The sequence below is a fragment of the Mycena indigotica genome (genome assembly GCF_014461135.1).
Source record: "Mycena indigotica strain 171206Taipei chromosome Unknown Mind.scaff0001, whole genome shotgun sequence".
Taxonomy (NCBI): domain Eukaryota; kingdom Fungi; phylum Basidiomycota; class Agaricomycetes; order Agaricales; family Mycenaceae; genus Mycena; species Mycena indigotica.
In genome coordinates, this window is record NW_023503000.1 from 1,115,000 (window position 1) to 1,135,860 (window position 20,861).

General features: G+C 50.1%; 7 protein-coding genes across 7 annotated transcripts; 4 read left to right on the top strand and 3 right to left on the bottom strand.

Moving 5' to 3' along the window:
* Window positions 1–500: 500 nt before the first annotated feature.
* Window positions 501–1,784, bottom strand: MIND_00018700 (IZH family channel protein; the record flags this gene model as incomplete). Its single annotated transcript, XM_037357158.1, has 5 exons — window positions 501–721; window positions 769–871; window positions 922–1,072; window positions 1,124–1,325; window positions 1,376–1,784. The coding sequence occupies 5 exons, from the start codon at window positions 1,782–1,784 to the stop codon at window positions 501–503; spliced, it is 1,086 nt and encodes a 361-aa protein (XP_037225068.1).
* Window positions 1,785–3,733: 1,949 nt separating this feature from the next.
* On the top strand, window positions 3,734–4,465 carry MIND_00018800 (uncharacterized protein; the record flags this gene model as incomplete). The annotated part of the gene is made up of 1 exon (XM_037357159.1): window positions 3,734–4,465. One exon carries the CDS (start codon window positions 3,734–3,736, stop codon window positions 4,463–4,465), a length of 732 nt encoding a protein of 243 aa, XP_037225069.1.
* A 781-nt stretch (window positions 4,466–5,246) lies between these two features.
* Window positions 5,247–5,962, bottom strand: MIND_00018900 (Dynactin subunit p25; the record flags this gene model as incomplete). Its single annotated transcript, XM_037357160.1, has 2 exons — window positions 5,247–5,768; window positions 5,819–5,962. The coding sequence occupies 2 exons, from the start codon at window positions 5,960–5,962 to the stop codon at window positions 5,247–5,249; spliced, it is 666 nt and encodes a 221-aa protein (XP_037225070.1).
* Window positions 5,963–6,010: 48 nt separating this feature from the next.
* Window positions 6,011–6,862, top strand: MIND_00019000 (uncharacterized protein; the record flags this gene model as incomplete). The annotated part of the gene is made up of 3 exons (XM_037357161.1): window positions 6,011–6,460; window positions 6,511–6,737; window positions 6,790–6,862. The coding sequence occupies 3 exons, from the start codon at window positions 6,011–6,013 to the stop codon at window positions 6,860–6,862; spliced, it is 750 nt and encodes a 249-aa protein (XP_037225071.1).
* Window positions 6,863–7,476: 614 nt separating this feature from the next.
* Window positions 7,477–10,007, top strand: MIND_00019100 (Sulfate anion transporter; the record flags this gene model as incomplete). The annotated part of the gene is made up of 12 exons (XM_037357162.1): window positions 7,477–7,627; window positions 7,682–7,775; window positions 7,825–7,835; window positions 7,891–7,985; window positions 8,035–8,226; window positions 8,272–8,768; window positions 8,815–9,114; window positions 9,166–9,228; window positions 9,276–9,532; window positions 9,585–9,605; window positions 9,656–9,816; window positions 9,864–10,007. The coding sequence occupies 12 exons, from the start codon at window positions 7,477–7,479 to the stop codon at window positions 10,005–10,007; spliced, it is 1,986 nt and encodes a 661-aa protein (XP_037225072.1).
* Window positions 10,008–14,117: 4,110 nt separating this feature from the next.
* Window positions 14,118–15,421, top strand: MIND_00019200 (OTU domain-containing protein; the record flags this gene model as incomplete). The annotated part of the gene is made up of 9 exons (XM_037357163.1): window positions 14,118–14,145; window positions 14,193–14,273; window positions 14,320–14,363; window positions 14,410–14,572; window positions 14,627–14,650; window positions 14,706–14,930; window positions 14,977–15,014; window positions 15,063–15,337; window positions 15,385–15,421. The coding sequence occupies 9 exons, from the start codon at window positions 14,118–14,120 to the stop codon at window positions 15,419–15,421; spliced, it is 915 nt and encodes a 304-aa protein (XP_037225073.1).
* A 341-nt stretch (window positions 15,422–15,762) lies between these two features.
* MIND_00019300 (RAD26-like SNF2 family DNA-dependent ATPase) lies at window positions 15,763–20,279 on the bottom strand (the record flags this gene model as incomplete). Its single annotated transcript, XM_037357164.1, has 26 exons — window positions 15,763–15,889; window positions 15,937–16,017; window positions 16,064–16,334; window positions 16,379–16,532; window positions 16,580–16,682; window positions 16,739–16,879; window positions 16,926–16,956; window positions 17,006–17,137; window positions 17,185–17,347; window positions 17,397–17,498; window positions 17,550–17,572; window positions 17,621–17,718; window positions 17,768–17,907; window positions 17,961–17,988; window positions 18,032–18,185; window positions 18,460–18,519; window positions 18,563–18,602; window positions 18,652–18,869; window positions 18,913–18,985; window positions 19,034–19,228; window positions 19,273–19,334; window positions 19,382–19,417; window positions 19,468–19,788; window positions 19,837–19,878; window positions 19,927–20,127; window positions 20,171–20,279. The coding sequence occupies 26 exons, from the start codon at window positions 20,277–20,279 to the stop codon at window positions 15,763–15,765; spliced, it is 3,105 nt and encodes a 1,034-aa protein (XP_037225074.1).
* Between the last annotated feature and the right edge of the window lie 582 nt (window positions 20,280–20,861).

Below are 20,861 nucleotides of genomic sequence, written 5' to 3' on the forward strand. Positions count from 1 at the left end.
GTACTTGGGCTCCATCATACGTTGCCTCAAACGCTTTTCCGCCTATCCGAGTCGGAGTCACGGCTTGTCCGCTCCGCGTTATAATTGCACAAGGCGCCCTTCCATTCTCGTTGTACAATAGTGCGCGGCAGCATTGATTCCACTCGGGCAACTCGGCCCTAGGTTCGAAAGCACATACGCCTTCCTGAGACCGCCATGGTTCTGCGACGCCGCCAACTTCATCTGTCAGTTTCCCGCGGCGACTTTTGAGCGTTGAATGCGACACGAGTTCACACGCTGCCGACCCGAAGCAGACCAAGTAAGTTGGCGCCGCGGGAACGTCGAAGCGCTACGACGATCGCGTAACCTACGCGAGAAGAAAACGCGTGTTAGACAGCCCTGTGTCCGACGAATACATACTGCTAATTACAATGAGTGGGTAGGTAGGTGGTATTACAGAGGGATGAAATGCTGTCTATCTAGGGTTCAACCAAGTTCTTGATCCAGGAATAATGAGTGGATCAAACGCGATTTGCGAAACTATGGCGCACGACAGCCATGGCGCTGGCCCAGTCGAGGATGCTGGTGGCGCTAAGGACGTGCCAGATCGCGTGTGAGCCGAAGCCCACGGCATTGAAGCGTGTGGCCCATTTGCCATGTGGGTTAAGGAAGCGTTCTGGGAGGTGGTTTGTGTAGAAGAATATTCCAAGGGCACTGAGGAAAATAGGTCGAATGAAAGGAGCTATATGCTGCTTAGCAGGTTGACGAAAGTGAGGGAAAGGGACCCACAAGTAAAATCCCTCATTCCTTCCAGTCCATACAGCATATAGATCCCGACAACTGGGGTAATGGCGGTTACTTTGAGAGCTACAAAGAACGAAATGCGCCAGTACTTTGTAATGATGAGCCTTGGCGTTATCAGTACAGTCGACTAAATCTTACTCGATATTCATGCCGATTGAACCAAGAAACGAAGGGAAGTATGCTGCCGGCTAGCGCCATGAAGGACGACACAACAGCGAATGGGTAGGCGATATCGGGTCGCGACGCATAGCCGTAAAAGACCAAGGACGCGTTACAAGCACACAAGAGCCTGCGTGAATATTTTCAATAATATGAAGGAAAACAACGAGGAAAGACAGACCATGCAATGCCAGCGTAGTCAACGCGGTTGCAGAACTGCATGGCATGCTGGTCTGAACACCCAGACATCATATGGCCGCATATGCTCGCCGCGAGACAGAAAAGACCAGCGATGAGCACGATAGTCTCGCCCAAGTCTTGTGTCCCGCCAGACCAGTGGAAGCAGCTGTACACAAATGCAACTATGTGTGTTTGGATGTTGACTGTGGAAGAAATAAGCGGCGTAGCCTTGTCGAGAAAAAGTTGCACGCACGGAATTCGTTGTGTGGGGTAAACATGGAGAGAAGAAGAGCGGAAAACCGCTCAAGGGGGATGAATCGGTAGCCAGATTTGATGAATGGGGTGCCCTGCCAAGCAGGCGGAAGGTCGTCGAACGAGATAAGCTGTCGTCCATTGCGCGACTTTTTGAGAGCTGCTTGCACGGGTTCAGCCAGTTTATGTGGCCTCCTTTGTTCTTGCAGTTGCAGTTTTCGTTTTTCTGCTGCAACGGAGAGAAGTGTGTGGAGATGTGCTAGGATGGCGGCGGGGAGGTAGGCGAGGAGAGAGGAAGCGATGTTAAAGAGAGGCAGCGCTGCATGTTCAGCGAGAGGCGGACCGGAAATGAGTGTGGAAGTGGAGGATCGTTTGGGTTTGCGGTTGGTGCGACGAGCACGAGAAGCCATGGTAAGAAAACGGGACAAGTGGTCTCGATGGGTTCGACAGATGAAGACGGCGTATATAGCATCATACTACAGAGTCGCCGAGTTCTCTCGGACTCTTGACTCGTGTAGGGTAGTGCCAAATATACACAGCCGTGAAGCCGCGCGCTGGTTTGAGATGACATCTCAATCATTGCCCGATCTGAATACGACCGTTCTGGGCAAAACGTTGCGAATCACGGTTGATCTATGAAAAGATCTCAGCGTGAGACTAAGAGTGTGTTCCCCCCACATACCAACACAGAGTAGTTTGAAGCAATTGGGTACTTGCGAAACAGCCCACAAAATGACCTTCAAGATCATTGACTCGATAAATTCTGTCAACGCGTCAATCTGGCAGCGTAGACCTGTTCCGCTATAAGGCTCGCCTTTTTGCTGTGCATAAATGAATGTCAGTTGCCAAATAGGCAGCCCCCATCTATCTGATCAAACAGTGGGTTCACATTTGTGTCAATCGTCACTTCGTTCGCGCAGCTGTGAGGGATTGCATGGCGTAAATGGCCATCTGAAAGGGATTTGCCCAGCAAAGGTCGTGCCTATCGGGCTTCCGGAGGAGATAATATTAGATAGGTCGTCCGTCTTCTTGATTTGCTGTCTGATCTTCGTGGTCGGTGCCGCCGACTAGCGCTGGCTTTGATTTACCCGGCTGTAACACCTCGCTCTCGCACGACGATTGTAGTAAGTGTCGATGTGGCGCTCCTTGAAGAAAAAGAGGGTGTTGGGGCCGCGACAGGACATGCGATGAGCATGACAGCTCGTAGTCCCTGACAGCCATGGCGAGAAAATAGCTTGGCCTCATCGTTGCACCATTGATTAGGTTCCCTTGGGTCCCAGCCTTCGAAGGAGACACGGAACAGAGATTGGAATCAACAAGAGGAAAACAACGGCGCAAGTATGAATCCGTGAGCGCTCCGAGGCATTCCTTCTGGTACTCAATGACACGGCGGGTCTCCCTTGCGGACACACCAACTGAATGGCTGCGGGCCTGTTGCTGCGAGTTGGCGATAAGCAAGAACGAACGTCACAGTTTCAGAAATAAGCCAGCATCTGCGGACGATCAGCGGCTTCGATAGTGAGCGACCTGAGAGGCGTACTTGGGTTGCCGGCAAGAAGCTGCACGGTGGGGAGCAATCTATGATTTCTCAAGAAGGTGGCGCGAATGAAAGAAGAGAAGATTGACGCCGCGACCGGATAACTTCCCTTAGTTCGAAAAACAGCGCCTGGAAAGATACAAGACAGTAAGGGCCAGTAGTGGCTTCAAGTTGTTGTGTTGATGGATAGAGAAATGACAAATGGCAATAAGTATGGGAAGAAGGCCATTCCCAAGGCATTAGTCCTCAAAACTTGGAACAGAACATTAAAAGACGAAGAATCACTCCCGAATGACTGGCCAACGTCAAGGGAGGTCGGGGTTTTAGTGGGTGTCGGTTGAGACAGGCGATGACGGGTGGTGAACAGGAGGGCCAACTCCCTCTTGCACGCCCTGAGTCTGTCGAGACTGCAGCCCCACACCAGATGCCTAAGGGCCTAGTGCGGAAGCGCATTTCCTCGAGTGGTTTTGATCCGGCTGGCGGGGTTTCAAGTCCCCGCCTCACAACTCACGGGTGGTGGATGACCGACAGATGTCGGCCCGGGACGCTTGACGGAATCTCGCAAGAGAACTACGGCAGGCTACTGGGGAGCGAAAGCGATTATCTGCCACTACCTAACGTGCCACAAAAAAAAAAAAAAAAAAAAAAAAAAGTTGTTGTGTTGGGAAGAATTGTCACGGTCACATATTTTGATCGATTGTCACATTCGTGAATCTTGTCAAGAATCCAAAAGCACTGAATCAGGCTGACTTCTAGTTATCTTCTGGCTACACCGCACTGTCTAATCGGTGGAAATACAACTCAGGCAGCCCTCCCATTATAATGATGCCTCAAATCATTGATCTGACCCACACTCTTGACGAATCTACACCAACATATCCCGGCGACCCGCCTTTTCTCCCGTCCTGCGCTGCCTCCATCGCCCATGACGGCTACGCGGTCACAAAGCTGTCTCTTTCTTCCCATGCTGGCACCCACATCGACGCCCCCGCACATTTTGTTGCTGGCGGCAGGACCATCGACAAATTAGCGATCCACGAGCTCGTTGGAAGGGTAGTAGTGCTTGACATTTCCGCTCAATGCGAAGCCTCGAAGCCTATCTCGCGAAACATCATCCAGCGCGCTCTCCAGTTGGCCTGGTCTCCCACGGAAAAACACGACGACACACCGATGCCGATGCTGTTCATTCAGACTGGTTGGTCGCGGCACTGGAGCGCGTTCGCCAAGACGTATTTCACCCACCCCTTCCTCTCGCGTGAGGCAGCCGAGTATATCGTCAGTCTGGGATTCCGTGTCGTTGGTATTGACGCGTTGAGTCCCGATGAGACGCGTGTCGCCGCTTCAGACTCGGAATCGGAGGAAGAAAAAGCGGAAGAGCAAGGCTCGTTCGCAGCCCACGAAACAATCTTGGGTGCAAATGGTGTCATAGCAGAGAACCTCACGAATCTGGGTATGCTGGGTAATGGGCAAGGGTTTACGATTCATCTTGTCCCGCTCAAACTCGATGGATGCGATGGATCGCCTGTGAGGGCATATGCGCTGAGGAGTTCGTGACTTCGAGCTCATTTTTGAGTCTCATTTTATAGTCTGGCAAAGAATCTGGAACAATGCTAGTGTTGAACAAATAATGGAGACCATGTAGTCTCAATGTGGGTATCAATGACAGCCTAATCCTCACAACAATGCAGCAACAACGCCTACCAGCGCTGCCGCGCCCGACACAGTCAACGAAGATGCTCCATTGGTTTCGGCTGAAGGCTACGGCGAGTTAGCTTGTTCATGGCTGGAATACGAGGCAGACTTACGGGATTGGCAAGTCCTATGTTATTCTTGGACGCGATGATGGGCTGTAACTTTTCTTCGATGGGCTCAGGAGATGCGATGACTATTGGTGCGGTTGGTTATGCGGGAAATCATAGCTAGGACAACCTACCCAGGGCAGCGATGGAAAGAAAGAGGAGGATTGTGCGAGACGCGATCATGATGGAGTGAGTGTCGTTAAGAGAACGTCGAAGATCGGGTCGATATTTAGAGAGGAGCGGAGTCGTGAAGACACTCGAAAAGGTCCTGTCCATTTATGGGACCACGCGACAAGCGGAATACCAAAAATGGACAAAGGCGCATCAAGAGTCGTCGAATAGTCATTGTACTGTTTCCGTCGTCAAGGGGCGCACGAATGTCTGGACAATGGAATCAGCCAGCTTGTTCCAAAAGAGAACAAGAACCAAAAAGGGAAAAGGAATCAGGAGATGTATTCTCGCCATGGTCGTTTTTTGACTCGGGGCTTGACTTCTATTTTGTTCATCATAGGGAAAGAAAGGAACGCTACTCACCATCATCGGTCCAATGGCTGAAAGCGCGTATAATACCGCTTGGTATGTGATTCGACAATATCTTGCGTCGACTCCGGCAAATCCTCCACAAAATGCGCTGGGGAGCCCGAAAAAAGAGACAACGCCGGAATAACGGTATTCGGCGGAACGATGCTACCGTCTGCGACCTTGGCGCAGTCCTTGATGATGGTGAATTTCCCAATAACACAATTGCGGCCAATCTCGACATGGTTGCCGATGGTGGCGGCTTCAACAACGCTGTTGGCTCCTATGTGAACATGGTCTCCAATTTTCATGGGGTAGTAGTTGAAGTTGCCGCGGTATGTTTTGTAAGGTGGTCGCATTACGCAGCCTTCCCCGACCAAACAGTATCGACCAAGCGAGATAACGACAGCGTGGCCGGCGCCTGTCCGTCGAAGGTCTCCGCGAATGATGGCACCGCTGGAGATAATGGTTTTGCCGCCAAGAATGATGTTTTGAGGACCTGCAATTGTCGCTCGACGCGAAACTTTGTTGCCTGTGTCCTGTGCAAAGACGCTTAACGATGAGAAGGATAATGAGGAAGAAGGCACACCGTTTCTATGTACTCTGCTTTGGAGTAATACACTGGTGGGTCCATCTCTTCGTGGTCGTCAAGTGGTCGTCGTCGTGAAAGAGAAAAACGATGTGTCACACCGTGACGCCAGTTGGTTATGACTTCGGGCCGAAGATCGGCCATACTCACCGTTTGCCGGGAAGACGCGCGACCAATTTGCCTCCTCCTGCCATGCTGCGGCGCTGCCCGCATTCTCTCCTTAGGACCCGTGCTCTGACCTCTTTTTTGCGCCATGAATCGACACTAGCCGCCTCAACTACATCAAATACCCATTTCGACTCCTCACTCCCTCCAGTCTCAATCTCGCCAGACAAAGTCGTGTACCGAGGCCCACTCACCAATACCTTCCGTCGCCTCAAGATCTTCTCCCTTTCCTCACTCTCCTTATGCACTACTATGGTTCCCTTAATGTTTGCCATCGAGACCAACTTGCCTGTCACTGCGCGTGCTTTTCTCGCCACAACGGCGGTCAGCACGTCTGCGGTCAGCACCTCTCTGATTGGCTGGGCAGGCCGGAGCTATGTCACGAAACTCAGCGTCACCAAGAACCCTGAGACAGACCGTGTGCAGGAGATCGAGGCTACCACATTAACACTCAGGTTAAAACCGCGTATAACACGGGTCCGTCTTGTTGTTCATTCTTTCCCGTATCCGCTAAAGGAGAAGACTAGATATATGACCCGACATTCGTTGTCCGTTCATCGCGTCCGTTTGCGAAATGGGAATTGGCAGACCTCGTCGTCATCCCGCCCGACATGCAGAGCGCCAACACAAGTGCAGGCCAGGAAGAAACCGTCGCCGAGACGCGGGACGCGTCAGGCAATATCCTCGGGCGATGGATTGTTCGTTGGGGAGAAAACGGAGAGGGAAATTGTCGCGAGGAGGGCAGTGTGATGAGGTCAGCCTGCTTTCACCCTTCATCATCTTGCTTGTGGCTCAATCTTAACGAGGCATTTCAACGTTCATGAGGAGCTTCTACCCCAGATTGTCGCGGAAGATGTTGCACCCGGGTCGGAGACTTGACCAACCTGTGTACCTACTTCTCTGTGTATCAAGGGCATTTGGAACAACTACCACTCGGCCTTACTCGAAGCTTAAGAAATGACTATGTAAGTTGTGCAGGTAACAGCCATAAAACAGTACTGTAAGTGAAAGATCCGCGCTGGACCACACATAGACATCGTAGCTCGCCACAGGACGTTCGTTTCCAATAGTACTCAGCGAAGGTTATCGACATAGACAGGTCTTATATAACCTAGGTTCGTGGATACATAGGCCAATTGCACCGATATGCGTCAGAGATCATTGCAGATGCACCATGGCCGCGGCTGCAGTGGATCGTGCTCTACTTTGAGCCCGATATCAACCAGGATTTATTCTGGGAGAGTTGCTGCCTGATGGCTAGGTTGCCTTGGATCGACCGCCGTTTGGTGTTTAGTGCTTAAGTCTGATACTTGTAGCTTTACTCTCCAAAATGTTGGTGTGGCAGAATTTCACCGGCATCCGGAGACATGATGACAATGTTGACGGGCTGACTCAGCAGCTTGTTCCTAGCTTGTTCCTTTCCCCGGCCGTTGATGGCCTAGTAAACTCCCGCGTCTCACCATTTTTACAAATCGAAGACGCGAGTCTTTATCATGGCTGCCGAATCTTCGAGCCGGGGATTAGATTTGCTTTCCTCACCCGTACAGTCATCTTCTTCGCTCATGGATATCGACGGTGTCCAGGGTGAGCCAACCACTCTCGATGTGGAGCGTGGCCGGGACTCGATACACGACTCTGACAATGGTGTGTTGAAGTGACTACTTCGCCAGGAGAGAACAGTTTTGACGATGTCGCCAGCCTCATTCCATAAAGTTCGGGGTGGGGCATACAGAAAGAGGATCCAATACTATGTGCCGGGGACTGCTTGGATTCCAAACTATACGCTCTCTTTGTGTGTGCTCCGTCCCCCCCCCCTTCTCTTTACGCTAACCACAACCCAGTCTGGGCGGTGGTCCGTATATAACGACTTCCTCTCCACTGCTTTCAAGTTAACCCTGAATTCCAAGATATTCTCGCTGGCCTCACTGTGGCCTCGATGTTGATTCCGCAGTCCGTCAGTTATGCAACATCGCTGGCACAGATGAGCCCGTTGACTGGTTTGGTGAGTTGTGCATTGAATTCGACCGCACTCAAAGTTACCCCGTTGACAGTTTTCCGCGTCTATTCCCGGCATTGTATATGCCTTCCTCGGTACAAGCAGACAGCTCAACGTCGCGCCGGAGGCAGCGCTCTCCTTGCTCATTGGCCAGGCAGTTTCTGATATCCTGCTCGACTTCCCTAATCCACACTCCAAAGAAGGAGAAATGGTTAAGATCGCTGTCGGTACCATCATTACCTTCCAGGTGCGAAATTTCTCTCTGCTTATGGCAGTCCAATTAATATCGCAGGTCGGCTTGTTTGCTTTCCTACTCGGTTTCTTCCGCCTCGGCTTCATCGACGTTGTTCTCAGTCGCGCTCTTTTACGGGGCTTCATCAGCGCAATTGCCGTTGTCATCCTGACTGAGCAGCTCGTGCCGATGTTCGGCCTGACAGCGCTCATGCATGAGCTACATCCAGAGTCGACATTTGACAAGGTTCTGTTTTTATTGGAACATGTCCCAATGGCCAACGCGCGCACAACTCTGGTCAGCTTCTGCGCGCTCGCAGTATTAATTTTACTGCGAGCGTTAAAAGGACCGTTCCAACGCTTTTGGTGGATCTATCGACTTCCCGAGGTCCTGGTGGTGGTGGTGTTATCAACGATTCTTTGCAAAGAATTTCGTTGGGATGAAGAGGGTGTAGAAATTCTTGGCGCGGTACCCATCCAGTCTATGGGCTCATTCGTCCAAATTCCGCTTCAATCGATGACGCTCAAATATCTGAGAAGGACAACTTCAACGGCTGCGTATGTCATTCATGCTTTCGTTTTTTTGTTTGCTCATCAGTCATAGACTCATTTGCGTGGTGGGTTTCCTGGATAGCATTGTCGCCGCCAAACAAAATGCCTCGCGCTTCGGGTATTCCATCAGCCCGAATCGGGAGCTAGTTGCTCTTGGTACCTCGAATCTGGCAGCGTCCTTCGTACCAGGGACTTTGCCGGCATTCGGCTCGATAACTCGGTCGAAGATTAACGGTGATGTGGGCGGGCGGACACAGATGGCTTCTCTCGTATGCTCCGTCGTCGTTCTTCTAGCGACCTTCTTCCTTCTTCCCTGGTTATACTTCTTGCCCAAGGCCGTTCTTTCTTCGATGTAGGTTTCGTTTCTCCTTGAACTTCTGAATGGCTAATAAACTGCTGACAGTATTTGCCTCGTTGTATTCTCCCTACTGCGGGAGGCGCCGCATGATGTCGCTTATTATATCAAGTTGGGTCAGTTGTTCTCATGCTCCTTGTTGCTGAATTCAATGCCAGAATGTCTGCATGGACCGACCTCACCCTTATGGCACTGACTTTCTGCTTTGCAATTATTTGGAACATCGAGGTTGGGATTACTCTGAGCCTGATCGCGTCGCTGCTCTTGGTTGTCCATCGCTCATCAAGAGCAAGGATGACCATTTTGGGCCGCATCCCTGGAACCGACCGATGGAAGGCGATTGACGAGCACCCAGATGCCGAGGAAGACGTTTCTGGAGCATTGATAGTCAGGATAAGAGAAAACTTAGACTTCGGTGGGCTTTCTCCCTTATCCGTGGCGTCGTTTACTCATTTTTGCGGCACTAGCCAATACCGCTCAGCTAAAAGGTTAGCTTCATTTATCCCCAAGCGCCAAACTTCTGACTAGTAAATGATAGAACGGCTGCGGCGGCTCGAGTTATATGGTCTCGGTAAAAGCCACCCCTCAGAAGAGCCACGCCGGCAGCAAGCCACGGTGTTGGTGTTCCATATGGCAGATGTAGAGCGCTGCGATGCGTCTGCAGTGGAAATGTTTCTCGAGTTGTGTGAGGAATATAAGGTTTGGATTCATTTTTGCGTGAACTACAAACTAATAGAGAAACGTAGAGTCGACATGTCCGGCTGTTTGTGACACACCTTCAGCCTTCGCCTCTGGCGATGTTCTCAAAGGCCGGCATATTCGACCTGCTTGGAGAGGAGGCATTGCAGGTAAATGTTGCTGATGCTATGGCCAGGATAGACCGGAGGTAATAGTAGAATGATTTTTCCGCATGCATAGATGATAGAGGACCATCTTATGGTAATGACTAATATAATGGCTGCGCATGACCTATAACGCGATCATATGACTTGAGCAAACGCGTCAATTTTCTATCTACAGTACTAATAATCTAGGTTACAAGTCCGATAATGTCAGCTCGTCCCAGCGAGGAAATATGCAGCCCTTGCCGACCTTGATATTCCAGAGCGTCTCATCTCGCAGCTTCTTGAGCATCATTTGGATGTCCTGGCCCGCGACCCACAGATCTCTTTCACCCTTATTCTGGCGATCTCCGGATGGCAAGCCGTCGACGAAAGAGAATTGTTGCAGTTTGCACGCCCCAGATGGTGAAAATCGAGCGACGAGAAGTAGAGAGAGTGAATCCTTGATCAGCGTCCATTGGTCTGTAGGGTCGTCGTGGACTAGAGACCTGTTGGTCACACAAAATGATTGCAGTCGGGGGAATAAAGGGCGTCGAAAATCGACGACAGATAATTCACGCAAGAAGCTAGAAGTGACTCTATTCGGAATGTCGATGGCAAGTTCACGGAGGTTCGGGTACATGCGCACCGCAGATTGCATGTCGTGGGCAGGGGGGGAGTATAAATAAGGGAGGGATAGCCGGAGAATCTTTAAATGAGGAGACTGAGGCAACATGCGGGAAAAGGTCTGCTTCTGAGAACGGGTTGGCCAAGTCCAAAATGTCAGATTGTAAGCTTCGAGGACGGGCATATCGAAGAGGGTCGCAATGCGCTGCGCCTCGGGGTTATCCGAGTAAGTCGGGGGGTGGTAGTCGAAACATGCAATACGCAGATTTAACAGTGGGACAGGGCTAGGGGGCCTAGCAGTATCAGAGGAATGATGCCATTGTAATCGCAGGACAACAAGGTTTGAAAGCAGGCCTAGTCGGGTTAGCTCCTTTGTCCTTTGGTTGCCATATCCACGTTCAAAACGTTCGTTGTATTCCGTGAGACTGTCCAACGAAATACCCAGGGGGAAACTCTCCTTGCGACCTGCCAAGCCCACAGCAGAGACAGAGCGTGCAAGGGAGAAATGGAAAACGACAGAGGACGCGCCGGAGGATGCTACTTCGCTCGGCGCCACTTCTCTCAGTTGTCGCATGAGATTCAAGGGCACATCGACAAAAAACGCTTGACCCCACCTCGCAGAGTATTTTAAGAGCAGGTCAAAAATCGGATTGACAGCATATCCGTCAGCCCACAGTCGAAACGAAAGAGGGTGGTTACCCGAGCGACGGATGCTCGTCACCACCCATTCCAGTGTAGATTCGATAACATGACCGCCTGCGAAATGTTCCTTGGCCTGCGTTTCCTCATCTCTGGGTGAATACGACTCTCCTTCTCTTTCCAGGAATTCGTCGTAGAGACTGGTCTCGCTCTCCCATAACTCCGGAGGAAAGAGAGAAGGGAGTCTGATGTCCAGTGTCGACCAAAGCACGGGTAGCGACAGCGCAACTTTTCGCCAATTATGGCATACAGTGGCGAGCGCAAACGGCGGACGCTCGACCACCTCACGGGTGGCATGAGACGCTAATGGCAATGTCGGAGTGAGGTACAGGAAAATTTCCCCTAGTATTTCGAAGGGTAGCAGTCGCATTGGAGAAAGAGCCGCTCGATACTGTGTGGTCCGTGATTCCAAATCTGAATATTGACGTTCCAACTCCTTCAGAATCGCCCGAGTATGAGAAATCTTGGTTTTTAATAGGAGTGAGAGGCGCTGGTTCTCTTCGACTGCGGCTCTTATGCTACGGACTTGAGTTGGAGTCGGGGGCAGGTTGGATCCTAGAGACAAAAGCAGGTCGTCCATAATAACTAGCGCATGCGTCTTGAACGTTTGAACAAGCAGCTGGGTTAAGGAGAACTTGAAGAAATGATGGGCACTCGGATCAGATCAGCAACTTGAACTCCCAACCGCCATATCCAAGTCGTCGACCTTGAGAGAGAGATAAGTAGTCAGGTAAGTATACTCTATCGTCGGAGATGGGTGAACGCCTTTGCTTTCCATTGAACCCCCTCGCTAATGAGAACTTGCCAATCAGATTTTTTTCCCACTTTGTTTTGATTGTGGACTCTTATTGGAATTACCTCTCTGTCCCCAATCAACCGTCCAACCAATCCCTCATCTCACAGTTTGATTACCACTCTGTCCCACCAGATTTTATAGATTTATAGATCCGGTAAAAGTAAATCATCCCACTCTGGAAATACACAGTCATTGCCGAACTTGATATTCCAGCGCGTCTCGTCGCGAAGCTTCTTCAGCATTTCCTGGATGTCCCTACCCGCCCCCCACAACTGGTTTTCGCCTCTAGCATCGTGATTACCTGGTGGAGGATCATTGACAAAGGAGAATACTTGAAGTGGGCATGCTGGAGACGGTGAAAAGCATGTGGTAAGTAACAATGAGATGGAATCCTTCATTAGCGTCCACTGGTCTTCTGGGTCGTCATGGACCAAGGACCTGCTGGTCACAGAGAAAGCTTGGAGTTGAGGGAACAAAGGGTGTTGGGGGTCAACAAGATACAGGTCACGCAATAAGCTAGAAGTGACTCTATTGGGGACGTCTATGGCGAGCTCCGAGAGGTTCGGGTATATGCGCAAAGAAGACTGCAGGTCGTGGGCCGGAGGGGCATCCGAATATGGCCCATCTGGGAGTGACACGCGGAGAATCTTTAATCGGGGGGACTGTGGCAGTATTTGGGTAAATTCATATTCGTCTAGGCAAGGAAGTGAGAATCGCAGACTGTATGCCTCAAGGCAGGGCATATGGAAGAAAGATGCAATCAAATGCGACTGGGGGTCATCATCATAGTAATCCGAAGGGTTGTAATCAAGGCAGGCGACTCGGAGTTTTGGCAGTATGACTGGGCTGGATGGTTTTCTCCCATCATACGAATCCCATTGAAGTCGTAGGACAACAAGATTGGAGAGAACACCCAGTCGGGCTGGCTCGATCCTCATCTGGCTTGCGAGTTGGCGAAGGACCTCGTTGTATTCTGTGAGAGTATTCCAAGGGACGTTCTGGGGACAACTTTCATCAATTTTGCCCAAGCTGAGGGCAGACATGGATGGCGCCTGCGAGAAATTGAAAATAACGGAGCTAGAGCCTGAAAACACAACTTCACGGAGGAGGGGGAAATAAAGCTCGATCCTTTGCAGACGTCGGACGAGATTGGAGGGCATCTCGATGAAGAATGCTTGACTCCAACGGTTGGAATGTGCCGAGAGAAGGTCAAGAAATATATTGACAGCATACTCATCAACCATAGTCGGAACGACAGAGGGTGGTTACCTGAGCGATGGAGACTCGCCACCACCCATTCAAGCACCAGCTCGAGGGCACAGTCACCTGAAACTTGTTTCTCGGTGCTGGTCTCATAGTCGTCCGGACGTAAGTATCTTTCGTCCAAATCACCATGAATGGAATATCCGTCATATCTCAGTTCCCACCCTTCATGATCGTTTGGCTGAGCAAAGACACTGGTAGATGATAATCTGATGTCAAGTGGCCAAGGTAGCGATAGTGCTACTCTTCTCCAAGTACGACACACTGCTGCCAGTGCAAAAGGTGGACGCTCGATTCGCTCGCGTGTGAGATCCAATCCAAGTGGCAATGCTGGGGTAAGGTATCGGAAAATCTCCCCTAGTATTTCGAAGGGAAGCAGTCGGACTGGAGAGATGATTGCTTGGAATTGGTGGGTTTGCGAGGCTATTTCAGCCCGCTGGCATTCCAGCTCTTCTAAGATGGCCCGAGTCTTTAGAACTTTGGCGTTCAATACGACCAAAAGACGTTTGTTCTCCTCGATTATTGTTTGGGTGAGTTGTCTTTGCACTGGCGTTGGGGGTATGTTTGATTGAAGAGATTGACGAAGAGACTCCATTCCATCTGGGCCGAGGGAACGTTGAGTAGAGATTTACGGAAAGGAAAATATATTCCGGAGTGGTCCCCACAAGGAACGGAGTTCGTGTCAGAAATTCCGAGTCACGTGGTATGATGTGGCGTTATTTGGGAACGCCTTTTAGTAGGTTGCGGCTGTGTGTGCGTGTCTTCCTCTTCTCTCCACTTCATCGATCTGAAAGATGAACCCAGCAGACACACCCGCGACTCGTCCGTGTCATCTATTTTCCTCAAAAGCGTTAATTGAGGACAAACAGCGAGGCTTCGGACCTCTGATCTTCCTGACGACGATGCACCTCCAGTGGCGGCTGCGTCGCGTGAAATTACCCAAGATACTCGTAGGACAAGCTCCTCAACAAGTTATACTTCTCATGTCGCCAACAGCACTCGCGTCATTGACCCAAGCAGAGATTGCCGCGTTGAATGAAGTGTGTCAGACTCTACCCTTGTTCAAAACCACTCATGCACATTCAGCGCATGCTCAACGAAACAAACTCTGCGTCGCGTGATGTTCTAATTGGCCCCATTTCACCCATCGCCCAACTACGGCACGCATATCTTGACGGATCACCGAGTGTCCTTCGTCAAATCGACTGGCTTGAAGAGAAAGGCTACACCCATTATCGAGCTGCTGCGAGTTAGTCATCGTCTTTGTGCATCTCTTGTCAATGGCATATTGACGCCCTCGCAGGAGACGGCAACTGCTTCTACAGATGTAACGTCGCTTTGTGTTACTTTTCACGCCTTTCTGACATTGACCACCAAGGCAGCTTTCGCGTTCTGTTATCTTGATCGAATACTGCATGCACCAAACCTCTCAAGTGCCGTAGCCCGTTTTCGCGATGTCCTCTCCTCGATCGAGTTTTCTTTGGAACTTGCTTTCGAAGACGACAGCTACAAAGAATTTTCTGAGCAACTCAACGACCTTATCAATCTCGTTGCGATCCAAGGGTCTGAGATGACCACGGAAGACCTTCTCGGCTTCTTTTTGGAGGGTAAGTCTTATGACTTCTGACATCGCACAACTGAGGACACCACTAGTCACGGACTACGTGTCTTATTTTTTCCGTTTGGTAGCTGTGGGTGTGCTTTTGTTGATTGGCCTAATTATTAAACATTCTGTCCAGTCTGCCGAAATTCGCAGCAACACGCCGCCATACAGCGACTTCATCATCGACCAAGACGTTGTTAGCTTCTGCCAGTCGCAGATCGAAGCCGTCAGCTCCGAGGCGGACCACCTCGCCATAATGGCGCTGTGCAACGCCCTCCGTGTCTCCATCAAGCTCGCCGCACTCAACGCGCATTTGCCTGACGGCAAAATCCACGAGGCACAGATTTTCACCGACATCGCGCCAGAGAACGCGATGGACAAGGACTTGCCCCCAATTATGCTCCTGTTTAGGTGCGTCGGGTTGCTGGCGCTGAACTGAACTGATTTTTCTCTTGTAGACCTGGACATTATGATATTTTGCTCAAACCACGTTAAATCCTACCCCGAATGTGAATGTACACTGCGAATCACAACAGTCAACTACCTTTGTCTTCGAACTTGATCGCCAGACCTGTCAGGTGCGTCGGCTCGTTAGCTCTCACTGAACTTGAATTGGGTCGATGTGTAACCATAAGGTCTAAGAATTTCTACTTCATTAACTTCCTTAGGCACCCCAAGTTCAAGTTGGCTACTAAATTGACGCAGATGCTACAAAAAATCCACATATTGAAATTTTGCTGGCGCTTCTAGGGTTCGTGATTAATCGAAACGAGTGCCAAATGGACTCATACTACTGCTACAGAAATACGAGATACAACAAACAACAAAGAGTCCATCTATATGTCCTCTGGTTCAGAGTCTACACTCATCACTCCCTCATCATCCGACTCGTCTGGCGCGTTGGCCGTCCAGTTGTTGAGAATGGCCAGTGTGGACGCCTGTTCCGCTGGACTATAACGTGCACTAAACGGGATGAGAAGACACTTTTTTTCGACCGAAGACGAACGCACAATCGTTGGGCAAAACTCGCAAGCTCCCTTGGGTTATCGATAATGCCGGTGCCGATGAGAGCGTGCAGCCGGTCCTCGAATCTCAAGAAAAAATTAACGACTTTCGAGCAATTAATCGACAACGAACCGAATATCTTCTGAGGCAGGCGAAGAAAGTCTCGCTTTCTTGTGGACTCGTATGGGTGGCCATTGTTCTTGTGGGCTCCCTTCTCGGTCAGCCGCAGCGGACTTCATCTTCTTTTTTTTCGACTCGCGACGCATGCGCTTTTCCAAGGCTGCCGTCCGCTCCTCCTCGATCTTGCTTGGAGCGAGAACATCAGGATTCTCGTGAACATACATGCCTGCCATGGCATCTTTAGAGGTTGACGGTACAGGCATTTCCTCTTGTTGTGGCAGTGCTATATCGCAGTTAGAGGAGGCTACCGTGGAATCAACAGCAAACCTTCACTGAAAAGGAGCGCGCCGAGACCGGCGAAATCATCACCGTCTGCGCCTTCCATCCCAGCCATGTCTAAATCCATGTCATTTTTCGATTTCTTGCCAGGTCTAGCGTTCTTCAGTTTCCAGTCCAGTTGCGCAATGTAGGCATTCTCGATCTATGAAATAATCTAGTGACGTGAGCTCAGGTGTGGGCAAGTCGTACCCTGTGTTTCGTTGACTCGCCCTGGTCGTGAAGCTTGAATATGTTGTTCAAGCCAAAAAGCTCGCCCTGCTTCGCTGAATTGCCTTGCACGCCTTCAAAATATCTGACAGTTGTTGGTGAGTGTTTGCTTGAGCCTATATTTTGATGTTCAAAGCTCACCGCGTTTGGATACTAGCAGAATACCCTATCTGCATTTGCTGTTGTTTGTATAGTTGCCGCGCATATATCAACTCCTCGATTGCACCAGCTCCGAGAAGACGGAAGACGGAGACATCTCGTTTCTGACCTAAACGAAACGCGCTCATTTTTCCCTTAGTAAAGATACGGTGGAGAATCGAGCACGAACCGGTCCATAGCTTGCAGGTCATGTGCAGGGTCTAGAACGGCATGTCAATCATGGTTCAAGGTCAGAACAAGATTGCTAACTCCAATTAGGGTCGAATATCACAACTTTGTTGGCTCCAGTAAGGTTCAAACCTGTACCCCCTGCCAAGATCGAGATGAGGAAAACAAAGATGTCCTTGGATTCGTTGTGGAAATCGTCAATGAGCTTCATTCCTGCGAGACTGTGAGAAAAGGTTATATGAAGGGGTTCATTCACGTACGGTCTTCGCCCTTCGTACTGCCGTCGAGCTGAATGTAGCTTATAGACTCCATTTTGAGCTGGAACGACATCATGTCGAGCAATTTGACGGATTTGGTGAAGATCAACACTTTGTTCTTTGCTTCAGTGTCTTGCCTCCACTCTTTTAACAGACTCATCAACACCTGGATCGGTGGATCAGCGAGGTAAACAAGTCGGAAGAACATTTCTCACAGTCCATTTACCACAGTAATTTGCGTCCATGATCGCCATTTGGAAAGAGGGAGCATTGCCTCCGGGGAAGGCGAAGGCGGCCAACTCTCTGTTTCGTTGGAGCTATGAAAACGGTCGACTCTAGCCGCAGAAACACGTAGCAGAGTGACAAACCTGTTCTGGGCTATCTCCAGGGGCTAACACGAAGAGTCAACTGAGTTGGAATGGGAAATTGGCAGCCAAACCGGGTAGTATCAGGCCAAGATGGTTGGAAAGCTTGAGGAGAACTGCAAGGAATCTGAAAACAGAGGCTTTGTCGTAGGGATGACAACATTTGCCACGGCTTATGAATGGTCAGGCAAGTTGAAACCTCTGCAAAAAGCAACACGCACGCCTTCCCAGAATGGCAAGAGCATGGATTGTTTCTCTTCAATACTAGTTTAATCTCTGGATGGGCAAGGATTTTGGTGTAGATTTCGGTTTGTTTTTCGCTCAATGGGCAAAAGACAACTTGATCCGTCTTCTTTGGCATCTGGTTAGGGGGCAGATAAACATGCAACTGAATTCGAGAGAAAGAGAGCTTACCGAAGCCGCAATCACATCCTCTTTTGTTCTGTGCGGTTGAGGAAAGATATAAGAGGATGGCACAAGCATACCGTCGAAGGAAATGTAGTGGCAAGAGACGATGCTTCAAAATCATGGCGACCCTCCGTCCACGGTACTGTTGCACATCTGTCGCAGTCGAAGACTGGCTCATGGCCAGCGGGTCAGTGACATAGAACTTCCACTCCTTAGCGGTGCCGAGTTTTCCTGGATTCGTCCAGTTCAAGATGGTGTACAACTCATTATACGAGTTTTGAATGGCGGTCCCGGTTAATGCAAAGCGTCGTTTGCAGTCGAATCTTTCGTAAGCGCGCGTGGTTTTGCTCTTTGTTGTTCTTCACCATATGGGCCTCGTCAAGGAAAATGCACGACCAATGAAGTCCGTCCAGTAAGTCGATATCTTGGCGAGCTAAATTATGGCTTGTGATCACTGTCATGTGGGGTTGAAAGGGAGCGACCGACTTCAAGGCTGGTTGCTTACCAACATCGAGCCTGCCTAATTTGAAGTCTTCGAGGACTTCCCGCCGTTGCTGTTCGGGTCCTAGATAGCACCCAACTTCGGAAAAACGTTGAGTCAACGAAACCTATGTGGACGACAGAGATCTTGCCTTCAAAATAGCCCCACTGGAACGCTTGTCAATATGAGACCGAAAACCGAAAAAAATAGCTTTACTTTCTCGAACTCTCGATCCCAGTTGTATACGACACTAGAGGGGGCAATGATCAAAGCAGTCGGCCATTTTTCGTTGGCTGGCGGAAGCTTTCGATGTTTTGCCCACTGAGGACCATCTTGCAACTCCATTACGTGGTTACGCCTACGTTCGCGGTCCGTTTTGTGTCCAGATTTCTTCATCACAGCGGAGAGGAGTGAAATAACTTGAATGGTTTTTCCTGAGACGAAGTCAAGATGAAGTTTTCGCACGGGACAAGGCACGAACCCTAGAACAGAGAGCGCCCACGACATCAAGTCTGTTGCCGAGCATATGATAGAGAGCACAAACCAGTCCCTAAGCCTTGTAAACCTACTAATCGTGGGGATGGATAGATGGGCGTACCATGTCATCACCAAGAAGTGCTCCCCTGTTCTCGTTATATCTATCCCAAAAAAACTTGATGCCATCCCGTTGGTAGGGTCGAAGGTAAGTGTTGATTGCACCCGGCACTCTGATACCTTGCGATTTGTCGAGGATCAGGGCACCCATTGGTTCCTGGCCTTCTGCTAACGGAAAATTTGGAAGTGGACGTTGTTTCTGGTGAAATGAGGATATCAGAATTATCGCAGAAGAATGCTAACCGGTCGAGGAGGCCCATAGTCCACGTCAATATCGTCGTCGGACTCGGTTTGGGACGCAGCTTCTGTGATCTAGTAAACTTCGGCCCATGATAGAATGCAAGACGCACACCTTCAGGTTCGTTGTCGGACTCAGTGACAGAGTCATCTACGAACCAAGCCTTTCAGTACAATTAAATGGAAGTGCTTGTGTTGTACCTGATAGCGGCTTGGATTTCGGTAGTGAAGAAGGCATCTCGTCGTCTGATTCGGTCTCAGAATTCTCGGGGTCGTGATTTTCAGTTTTGCCAACTTGAGGCTTTGGCTTGACATAACCTGAAAACATGCTCTTTGGGGGTTCATTGTCTCCATCGTCATCGCTATCATCACTCTCCTCTTCCTCCTCCTCTTCTGACCTATCGTTGTCGGCCTCGTAATCAGGTTCAGGTTTACGTGCTCGGTCGGGTTCAAGTGCAAGGTTTGTGTCCCGTTCACGTTCTGGTTGATGTTCGTCGTCATTTGATTCCGCATCCGAATCTTCTGTTGCAAAATGAGTGTTGTGGTGGCATAGGGTGGCAAAAGACACACTAAAGTAGGCGAGCAAGGGGCTTGGTCCATAAGGATGCAGCTCTGAAAATCAAATTTCTGTACGCCGCCAGTGAAATATATAACCCGTACGTTTTCTGCTCTCTTGCTTCCTCGAAGTTCGCCGTTTCTTGGTTGGTGGTTCTTGTTCCGAGTCTTCAAATGACTCTGGAGTTTCGCGCGGTGTCGTTTTGTGACGAGAAGACACAGGTTTTTTCGTCTTCCGCTTCTTCCTCTTGTCTAGATCGTCCTTTCTGATAGGGCCAGCATTGAAATCCGAGTCCGAGTCAATTTCTGGACAACTCGGTCAATGTCCAAGCAATAGCAACGAACAAACCTATCGGTGCTGCAATAGAATTGATGGTTCCTTCAAACGCGTCAGCCGGAAGAGAAGAATGCAAGATGCAGATACGTTTGCTGTAGGCGGAACCTTTCGCAGGCGCCATGTAAATGAGGGCTTCCACCAAAATGCGCGCTACTATGGTCACATATAGTCACAGCACGTGAGGGCACATACGTTGGTCCAAGCCAAGTCCGAGCCGAAACGGAGTCGTCCGATAGTCTTGTCTCTCTCACACCACTGTGACGACTGCTCGCATCTCGCCCACCTTCCGTCTCCAAGTCCAGAAGACCAACGCGCGAACGAATCCGCAAATGAATTATGATGCTTCTCAGCCCCCAATTCAAGCAGAGGGTTCAGCAGGAAACATGAAGCCACGCGAAGGTTTTGGCTAGCTCTCGTATCTCCACTATGCGCATTCGCCACTGTTCTTCTGCTTTTCCAGGCTCTATGGTCGCGCCGTTGCGGGAACTCTTCGAAACCTTCCAATTGCTGTACCCCGTGTTATACAAGAATAGATGGATAGCTCTCACCGTCAAAGTCCCCAACATCGACTTGACTTTACGAACACCAGATTTGGACAGCGAAGGAAGCCTGACCGAGCACTGGAAAGCTTCTTGACCCAATTTGTCCGATTCTGAGATTAATCCCGACTCTGGTTGCCTTAAATATCTCATTGCAACCCCTG